Source organism: Pyxicephalus adspersus, chromosome 3 (genome assembly GCF_032062135.1).
Source record: "Pyxicephalus adspersus chromosome 3, UCB_Pads_2.0, whole genome shotgun sequence".
NCBI lineage: Eukaryota > Metazoa > Chordata > Amphibia > Anura > Pyxicephalidae > Pyxicephalus > Pyxicephalus adspersus.
Window position 1 is genome coordinate 16,839,687 of NC_092860.1, and position 11,085 is coordinate 16,850,771.

The 11,085-nt window shown below is 37.9% G+C and overlaps 1 protein-coding gene across 1 annotated transcript in view; it reads left to right on the plus strand.

The window, feature by feature from the left end:
• PTPRT (protein tyrosine phosphatase receptor type T) overlaps positions 1 to 11,085 on the plus strand; it is a gene marked incomplete in the record, with an annotated part of 259,610 nt that overhangs the window by 202,409 nt on the left and 46,116 nt on the right. The window contains 1 exon segment of the mRNA XM_072403721.1: positions 452 to 639. Within this exon segment, the coding sequence (XP_072259822.1) occupies positions 452 to 639 (188 nt within the window).

Here is an 11,085-nt window from a genome sequence, read left to right on the forward strand (position 1 = left end):
ATAGTCAATAGTACACAAACATTTGGTAATATAGTGTAGTTGTGCTATTAAAAAAAGTCTGCAAACATTCTAATATTAGATATTTGGAAGAAGATTTTGAAGTAGCTAATATCTAGCAATTCAAGTGGGTCCCAAAAGAGAGGGGTTTCTAATGATATTTTAGGTACACTTTAATTTTAACCTAGTTCTTAGTTGGGGGTGGAGAGCAGAAACCATCTTGGAGTCTACAAATAAGCCTAAGAGCCTAAGCAGTGGCTACAGAGACATGGGCAGTCCTGAGAATCTTATTTATAGAAATTTACAGTGTTTATTTATATATTTTTATTATATTATAAAAAAAAAATAATATCATGATATGCGTATTTTACATATTCCCAATATTGAAAGAAATTTTGCAGTAATGGCAAATATTGGAAAGTTTGTTGATCCCTAACCATTATCTCTTTTACAGACAGCAGCCATGTAGAGCTTAATCAGCCCACATTGACCATTCAGACTCACCCATATCGCACCTGTGAGCCCCTGGAGATGGCTTATCCCCGTGGACAGCTCCAACCTGCCATCCGTGTAGCAGACCTTTTACAACACATAACTCAGATGAAAAGGGGACAAGGGTACGGATTTAAAGAAGAGTACGAGGTGGGTTATTTTTTAGCATTTTTTTTAATATTGGTCCATTAAACCACAGATGTGTGCACCTTTTGTGTGGTTAAATCAGAATATTTAAAAGTAGAACTGACTGTCTTGGGAATATTGCTAATTGATATGTATGGCCTTTCAGAGTTGGGGCTGAAAATATGTAATATGTGATATGTCACTGTTAATTTACACTGATATAGAATGGTCATCTACACTAACTAATGTACTTCCAATAGGTTCAATGAGCCACACTGGATACTTCTCTTTTCACCAGGCATTTCATTTTATATGATTCATGTGTATGATTCTTTATACTAAAATTCTGTGGAATGAATCATTGTTACATATTGTGAAAAAAAATGTTTATTTATCTGTTCATATTGGTTTCCACACTACATTTTACTCTTCTGCACATATTAGGGAATAGGAGAAGGAATATGCATAAAAAGCTTTCCTATTTCAATACAGATTAGTATGGGGGTTCCTCTGGAGTTAAAGGGAGTGCTGGAATGAAATAGTAGTGGGCAGGAAGATAAGCAAACATCTTGGACAATGATTAGCAGTGGTATTCTAAAGCAAAGGTGGTCATAATAAACAAATATATAGTACAGGGACAAACTCCAGAAAGGCTACATAATTGGTCAGATTCACTGTAAAGCAACCTTGGTCCAATGGATCCAGTTGTTCTCTATCATACAAAAATCAGAAGCTTGCCCCTGCCTCATTTTCTTTGTCAACTAACTCTAGGTTAGCATTGACAGAGGCCAGTATTGATAAGGGAAATGGTGGGACTAGACTGATATCCAGGTGCATGGTAAACATATCCGGTCGCCCCAGGATTCGGGGGACCTTGGATGCTCTGCAATAAGTGTTTTTTTTTTTTTTAGGCGTTTTTATTTTACTAGTAATTGCTAATTGGTAGCTATTGGAAACATTTCTCTTTCTAGCTGAGCTAGATAACTTTATCCTTCTACCTGCATTGCTCTGCAGGACTCCCTACTATAACTAGTTCCATTATCTTTCTTCACACATTTTCCTGTTTCCATGATTTCTCTATTCAGCCCGCTACACATACTTTATTCACTAACTGTATTGTCTTTAATAATACACTACAACACACAATTCTATGAACCTACTTCATATAATTGCTTTGCTTTGTTCTACAATAATAAACCAAAAATATTCATTTTTAACTCATTCTGCTGTTTTATAGGAGACAAGAAAGAATTCATTTTTTTCTTTCATGTATCTACCTTTAGTTCATTTTGACAACTTGAAAACTGTGGTCACCTTTCATAGCTGATTCCAAAACCATGGGAATGCTTTCCACACAATATGTTTGGGAGGTCGGGATATTGAATGAAACCACCTGGTAATCAGAGTTCCATTTCATATCACGTCCCTAAAGGTTCCCTTTACATAAAACTCATCAAACCCTTGTCTTTATGGACCACTTTTTTGTATAGGGGTATAGTCATGCTGGAACAGGAAATAGCTTCTCCTCACACAGGGTTGTAAGTACACAATTGTCTAAAATTGTCTCCGTATTGTAAATGGGTATCTAAAAATATATCAGTACTATGAAGCTTCTTGCCACCAATTCAAAACTGCCTTAAAAGTTTCATGAGAATGGTAATACAGGAAGCAGAGAAATAAAAAGGCAAAGAGGACATTAAACACTGGGAGAAAATATCCAGGGTTCAGAACACTACACAAGTTCATATTAAGCTAAATTGAGTGAACTTTTGATTTTAGCAATGTTGCAATGTGTTCTTCATGGCCTTAGTAGCTCACTGATTGGTTTCTGCTAATACCTGGAATCGCTTTTTAATTCCCTAGACCAATCATTCATCTCATGAGCTGAAGCTGCTGTTATTAGTAAGAAAGGCATCCAATTAACATTTAAATGTACTTATACTGCTGACTACAAAAAGAGAATTCCCATTTCTGACTGCCCTTAGAAGTGAACTCCCGTCTGGACTACTGTAACATGTGTGTGAAATTCCCCCACCTACTAGATTGTAAGCTCTTCAGGGCAGGGTCCTCTCCTCCTGTATCACTGTCTGTATTAGTCTGTGATTTGCAATCCCTATTTAATGTACAGCGCTGCGTAATATGTTGGCGCTATATAAATCCTGTTAAATAATAATAATAATAATAACTCCTTGTATGCTGAGGACTGGCTTATCTGTACACCTTTAGCTTCTCATGCACATTACTGGCAGGCATTACAAAGAAATTAACCCCGAGGCACATTCAGGAATACCGCCAGGGAGGTTAATAAATCAAGCCCAATGTCTCCTATATTGCTGGCCATTGGGAAGGATGTCACCCTTACAGATAGCCATAATGATCATTGGTGTCTGTTAAACTGACCTGAGAATCACAAATTGCCCATGGCTCAAGAAACCCCTAGCAACCTCTGGAGGGAACCCTAGGTTGAAAAACATTGTTTTAGACAATTGAAATCTTTGTTCCAGCATGTCTCTGGTCACAAACCAACTTCATAAAGTTTTAAATTGGAACACCAACTGAGAGACAGATCTTCTAATATACCATCAGCACCTAACCCTACAAATGATCTTTTGGCAAAATTTGGTACAAAGTCCTACAGAAACTTTCTTATGGGAAGTCTTTGCATAAGAGTGGAGAGTGGTGGGTCAACTCTATACCAGTGCTTTTGGTTGTAGAATGAGATGTCCAACAAGCTCATACATAGGCCATAATTACCATTATTCTATATATTTTATTATTTATAAATACATTTCTGTAAGTAAAAACCAATTACAATGTAGAGTAGACATAACAACAGATTGGAGTTTGCTATAGTTGTAGGTAAAAATTTTATTCTGATTGACTTGAATTGGGTATGTTACAAATTGCTTTTCTGCCTTGTCAGACCAAACTAAAAGCCTTTTCTTCTTCTGCCCTTAAGACTGTCTGTATAAGTGCTAATTCCCAGGCACCTCTGTCTATTCCCTCTCTGTGTTCAGAGGTTGTTCCCTGTTAACCGTGACCATTTCACTGGTAGCTCTGAGCAATGATTAACCCAGTAACACAGCTGGAAGCAGCGACTGTCCCCAATCAGCTCAATAAGAGCCCATCTCCTCTCCATTTGGGCTATTGAGGGCAATTAGAACATGCCCTAGGGAGAAAACAGGCATACAGAAGCTCAGAGCGCAGATTAACCTATGCATGGCTGTACTATACTATTTATATACACGTTTATTGCACAAACTTCTATCACCATCAATCCTTACATCACCCTAATGAACTATTAGTATGTCAGAAGATCAAATGGCAGATTTGCCAAATCATTATTTTTCAAGTTTTTAACTTTTTAATTTATACAAAATGTTAACAAAAATTGTGAGACTTTACCAAAATTTGCCATTATGGCTAAATGCATAAAGGGATAAATGCATAGGGGTCAGTGTGGAAAAATTAGGTGTAAAATTGCTGGTTTGTAAGAGTGGAATGGGCTCTAAATGACCCCTAGGGTTATGTTGAAACTGGCCATGAAGTTATGGTTAAAAAGTAAAATAATTATGATATATATATATATATATATATATATATATATATATAATTAAGTAATAATGCATAATAAACTACATTAAAAATTATTTAAATATAAGCATCTACTATGAAATATATAAAAATATATACTATATAAAAACACACACACTTACAATAATTGAAAAAGACCTAAACTACCCACCATAAAAAAAAAACACCTGTTCAAAAAATTCAACAGTAAGTTTGTTTTTTTAAACAAATTCCAACCTAATTAGTAAAATGGAGTTTCCAAATTGTAGAACAATTTGTAATTTCACAGCAAGAATTTTCTCTAAAATATAAAAATTCATCCAGACTCAGAGAACAATAATTAACCAGGAAAATAATTTTTTGACAAAATTAAAAAAAATGTTTTCCTCAAGATTGGTTGGCCCCAGAGGTTTCTGTAGGGGTCATAAACATGTACATTTGGCTGATGTAATTATGCTCGGTTGTGCTGGAGATATACAATTTTGGGCTCATTGTTTAGTCATATTACCCAAATTGATAAACGTCTATTTAGAGTAAAGCGGTAGGTCAGCGGTGTGAGCCAATGTTCAGCCTCCTCTGAATAATCTACTTTCTTCCTAATTATTGCAGCGCATGTAGTGATGAAAAATATCATTGTTCTTATCCAAATATAATTATAGAATCAGGTACTTGTACTGAGTGACATTCTAAAACATTAGTAATTAGTTGTGATCCCTGTACGGCACCAAGCTGTCTCAGTGCAGGCAAATGGGAAGAAAAACTCATTTCCTACAAGAATTTGCGTAGGCTTGCAGAACACAGTGCAAGAAGGAAAAAAACGTTGCTTATAACAACCAATCAGATTTAATTTTCCGGACGCAGAATCGAATTCTGTTTAGTTTTTAGTAGGGAGTAGGAAGGGTTAAAACTTCAACAAGATTTTGTTGCCATCTGGGTCTCCAGACATGGTGCTGTTCAGATTACTCAGCCTGAACATCTGTTAGAACAAGATATCACAGTTATTTGATCAAGATGGTCTTTAACCATACATGGCGGGCAACATCTACTTGCTGCGTACATAATCAATGGTAACTATTGCAAACATCAGCTGCAAGTGCATTGGTACAGTATACAGTGACCAACATTTCCATTGGTTGGTAAGAGAACTGTCCCTGCCAGCTACCAGCCAATGGAAATAATGTCTGCTGTATACCTAGACAATGGGCTCATCTTTAGTTCAGATTCAATATTGTGACTCAACAAAGGTTTATTCAACTTTGCCATATGAATGTCAAGGATTTCCTTTGCTTCTTGTAAAAGTTAAGTGATTACTGCTACTGGAACAGAAATTACGGGGAAACCTTCCATCAGAAAATGGACATCAATACAAATCTAACAGCTTCTTACTTTTTCATCCCTAGAAATAATTTTAATTGTTGGACATTGCAGGAGATGTGGCACTGGGCTGACAATCGGGAAGCTATCCTGCATGCTGTGTACCATGTCCTTGTTGGCGCGCATGCAATGTGAGGTTATCACTGCACTGGGAGCTGGTAGTTAGCATTGTCACCCTATAACAGGGAGCCCATAGAGCACAAACTGGCAGGATTCACCGGGAATTAGACTGCAACAGATAGCAATTCACTACCACCTCTGCTGTTGCTGAATGGGACAATGCACGAAAATGTTATGTGGAAACATTGCTGCAACTCTCCACTACATCTCATGTTATAAGAATATCAGAGATGCAGCTTGATTTGCTAAATTTCTCCAAGATGGAGAATATAGACTATCATAGTGGAACCTGGGTCAATCAAACCTGGAATTGGTTTCCTAAAAATTATTTGCTCTTACTTGGTACATTCCAGGTTTGTTGGAGCACCCAGGTTCCCCCATGATTTTATATTCTCTGGTCTTGGAGAACTTTGATTAATCAGATCAGTTGTTGTCTATGCAATGTCTGATGTTTCCGTTTATTGGTCACTGTGTATCAGAGTGTATGGCACTATAGTGGAATTTTAGGCTGTTCCCTTAACAAAATAAATAATCACCTTGAAAGGGATAATTACCTTAACTTAGTGAATGTGATGATATCTTACATGCAAGGAAATGTAAAAAATTAGATTTTTGTGTGTACAGCAAAACTTGCACCACTGTGTAATGCATAAATGTTATTTGTAAATCACTTTTAGACGTTTGCAAATACTTCAGTTTTGTCCAATCCAAATCTATTTATTCCCATCATTATAATAGATATGTGTTCTATTTATTTCTATGGCTATACTCTCATAGGTAAACATTGCATAAAGGAAAGCCTTGGGTATCACATACAACAGACCCCATTTTATTTGTGTCCAGTATTCCGAAATCAACAACAGCACAGTGCCGTGTTTGGCGGGGTCAGGACCCACTCTTCTGTGTACCGCCAGGTGTATTGGACACAAACAGGGATGTGCCAACCCTTTTACATTTCTGTTTGGCTTATTTCCGCACCTTTTCCCCACTCCACATAATAGCAGCCGATGAGCAAAATAGCCCTTTGTGCTTAGCGGAGAGAATCTTTGAAAATCTTGGCGGTGGCTCAGCCTTTTTCTCACCTCTTTGTCTATTGTTTGTGATTTTTTTTCTTTCCCTTCATTACATCTCTATTTCTGCATTCAGTCCTATGTCTCTAATTTCAATTCCCCATGCCACTTGTGTAGTGTTGCCTCTCACTCCTGTTCCTCACTCGAGTTATATCAAAGGAAAAGAGTTCTACTTGTGCAGTATTTTTGTGCTTGTTTGCATTAACGTTATTTCTCAAAGGACGCGCCATAGTAAGAGCACAAGAAATAATCCAGAGTAAAAGACGGGGGCCTTGGGAAAGTGTACCGAGTTGTTCATTGTACGACATGAAACGGCTGATTGAGCATGTTTCTTTAAAAAAAAAATTCTCTAGTGCTGAGAAAAAATATGAAAATGAACCCCTTTGCTATATTAAAAAGCATGTATTTGTTTTATGAATTCTATGAAGTGACAAGGCAGGGAAGGAGGCTAAATCACCTTAGGTTTGGCTGTGTCATTTTGTAAACTAAACAATACGCGTCACTTTCCTTAATTATTTTCTGTGTGAAGTTCTCCTCGAAAGCCGTCATGTTCCTCGTTTTGTCTCTTTGTTCTATTTCTTCATTGTAATTTGGCTTTGTGTATTTTTTTCTGCCTTTAATACCTGTGATGTCTTTAGAAATATTCTTTTTGCCTTTCCTCCTCTGCTGGCAATGTGTCTGTAAATCTCAAATACTTGTTTCCCTACAATTACAATTCTCCAGCACCGTTTTTATTGTCTCAGTCTTCCAACTTATTAGTGTGTTCTGATTTTCTTCACCACCATTCAGCCTTCTCTTAAAGGACTAGTTGGCTCAAAATGTAAAGAGATTTTGTAAAGAAACACTGATTAACATTTAAAGGCAGGAGTTTAAAGTCGGAGGCAAAGGACAAATTAATAATTACCAGTACTGTGTTTTTGTGGTTTGCTGACCATCTTGACAGAGGCAGGGCTTTGCTTTCTCATGTCGGAGCCTCCAGCAAGGAAAACTGCGTACAACACAATAGTGACCTCACCAAATCTCGCTCCAAATGCCCTACTGCTTCATGCACATGTCACATAATGGTTGCCCTAAGATAAATGGTCATGTTTATCTTGGGTAAACATCATTCATCAATCGTTGGCTGATGTCAATCTTTAATCAGCTGTAGCGGAGCCATGGGGAACAACCACTGTGCATTTCTATTGAAGAGAGCTTAGCGGGGTGCCACTTATTCATTTTCCCCCTTCCCCCCTCTATTGTGTGTACAAAGCTTGTTCATTTTCTTTATCACTGGAACCATCAATCACGAAAGTTTGTTTTCAACAACAATAATCTGACATTCATCAGACTTCTGTTTGAGGCTTCAAAAGTTCAAAGGCAGCATTGCCCTAAATCTCACAATGCAGAATTTACAGCTATGTGTTTATAGCACAAGGGTGCCTAGGTGATCTCGCATTCTAGGAAATTTCAGGCAAAAAATACAATTTTTTGTACAGATCTTCCCTATGCTTTAGCAAATTTTACATTTTTGAGTTCAGTTGCACTTTAATACTAGACTTATATAACTGCAACATTATATAATACTAGACTTAAATACTGCAACATTTTTTGGTATTTACTGGTAGTATACATTTCACTTTAGGGTTAGCAGTTTTGCTTTGGATTAGCATCAGGTTACTGTATATCTAAAATAACTCCTTGGCCACTGCAGTTCTTCGACACTCAATAAGTAATTTGAATACCTGCTACCCCAGTCGCTCGCTTTGGTTTCTTCCCCCATCAAATACATCCTGTTGTTACACAGGAGCCAGTAGAAGAAACCAGAGCACATGACAGGGAGACCAAGTATTCTACACACATGGAAGTTTTGGATATATGTAGGATACAGAACACTGAAAAGGTAAGTTAGAATTATTACAATTTTGCATGAATGACTATTATACTCATTTACACGTGTCCTTGGGTGTAGAAGTGGTACTGTGGTGGCTGGACTGTTTTAAGATTTAAAGTTAGGCTTAGGGGATTACATGCAAACCAATGAAATATTGGGAAGAGTAGATATGAACTTCTTAGCAAAGCAATTATTTACACAGCTTAGATAGCCATATGAAGTTGTGATTCTAACTGTCCAATCACATGTAACTAAATATAAAAGGAACAAGCAGAGTAAACAGGAGTTTCCCTTGCTTGTTTCTATTGCATTTTGTCTAATTAGGATGTGGCATCAATTTGGGCTGTTCGGCAATAAATAAATGGTTCACATGAAAGTAAAATATTTTTTTTATATATTTTTTATATATTTCCCTTGCACAGGTTGGATTTTTTAAAGGGAACATGACTTTACCCTATTTACTAAGCATGGCTAAGTATAAGACTTAACTTCCAGTAAATAACTGCTACATATCATTACAGGCGTGTAACACATGCCGTGAAAGGTAATGGTGTAGAAAATTGCTGTGCTTCAATCAAGCAAGTGGCAAGCAACTCACTTATGAACAAGGTCTATCAGCCTAGCCTGTTCTTCAGCATCTGCAGCCATTTTAAGCTAAAGGAGGCTCACTGGATGTATTTGGCTGTATTTTTGCATAGCTTTATTAGAAAGCATGCACATAAAATAGGAATCTACAGCCCTCCTAAAGGCTGCATTTTTATAGCTATCCACAGGTCTCATAATCTCCTGAAACATTTACATATCTGTCAGTGAATATTAATAAAAGCTCTTTCACACTAGCCATCTACCCACACACAGCAGAATCCAATTTTTTATCCCGTTGAAGCTGCATCTCATATGCATTTCATCAGAAAGTGTACAATTATTCCACAGATATCTACAAAATCATGCAACAGATAAAAGATTTAACCTACATAGTCAATTTAAAGAAGACACTACTCCATCAAATAAATTAAATTCATTTTAAGTTGAATGTAAATATCGCCAATATAGTGTGCAGCGCTTTACAAAGTCCAATTACTCCAACATTCTTTCCCTAACATAAACAGAAAATTCCTGGATGAACAGTTTTATAATATTTATTTATAGCATTTATCATTCATAAAAGTTTGCTTTTAGGAATGTTTTCTGCTTTTTGTTTAGTTAAATGAGCTGGCTTGATCTACTTCCTGAGGGAGTCATGTCCACATTTTCGGAGAGCTTGCAATGAAGAAGCCTTTGTGTTTGCAGAGGTTAAGGACTGGTTCAGAAAGGAAGTGAGGCAGTTACCACTTCCTTACACGCATGAAAGGTTCATCCAGGTGAAGTGGTACACTTAGCATCTTACCCAGCAGAGCTAGGAGCAGCTAAGCAGCTTGAAATGTGCCAACAACCCAGAGCCAACCAGGAATTCCTTTACCCAACAAGCACCAAATCTCATTTTCTCCAGATGCAAATTACCTCCTGGTCCTATGCATTTGCCCTTACAGTGAGTAACTTTTTTCTTAATTTCACCCTATGGCAGTGGTCCCCAACCTTTTTCAGCTTGCGGACCACTGAATCTACAGACTCCGGACCGCACATGTGCAGTCCAGAGTCCTGTGTCACTCAAAGGGGATGAAACTTCCTCCTGAGTGACGCCATAATGTCAGAACCCGGTCAGAGCCTATGATGGGAGAGTGAGTGGGTTGTGTCCAGAGACATCCCGACCACTGTTCTGAGCCTGTGATCCATATGGTAGACATGGTCCGCGGCTCTGGCCGGTGTGCATTTTTTCAGAGAGGCCCATAGTCGAAAGAAAATAGGTGCAGGGCCTACATGACAGGGTTTGAGGCCAAGCCCAGGGGTGTTAAGGCTTAAAAAAATGACGTAAGGCTGAAAGGGGTTGTGCTAGTGTGGAGCATGGGGGTAGGAGGTGATTGGTCATAGGACGAGTTAAAAGGGGGAAGACGGAAGTGGGAGGCCCTCTTTTTGAAAGAAAATTTATCCCACTCACCCAGCTCTTTTGATATTGTTATAATTTGAAAGTTTTAGCAATAGGGGTCTTGGAAGGCAAGGATCCAGTGCATGGTAAAGTGGTGAATTTTGTCAGTGGGGGATCTTCTTTGGTGGGGTTTCCCCCTTCATGGTGAACAGATGATTATGGCTCCTGAGGCGGTGCTGGGCAGCTAGGGGCCAAGGTGTAGATGTTGGAAAAGTTAAATTCCTGTTTGGTGTGGATTTTGCCTTCCAAGACTTGCAGCCTTGTTGTTTGGGTGTATAACCAGGAATTTGGAGTTTGATAACATCATGTATATTGTTGTTATGGTTATTTATTATTCAAAGGGGGGAATTAGGTTCTTAGTTAACCACCCGGCCGTTTAACCCGACCTTGTTTCGGGGTAAAAACACTTGCAAAAAGTGTTAAACCCGAACTTTTCT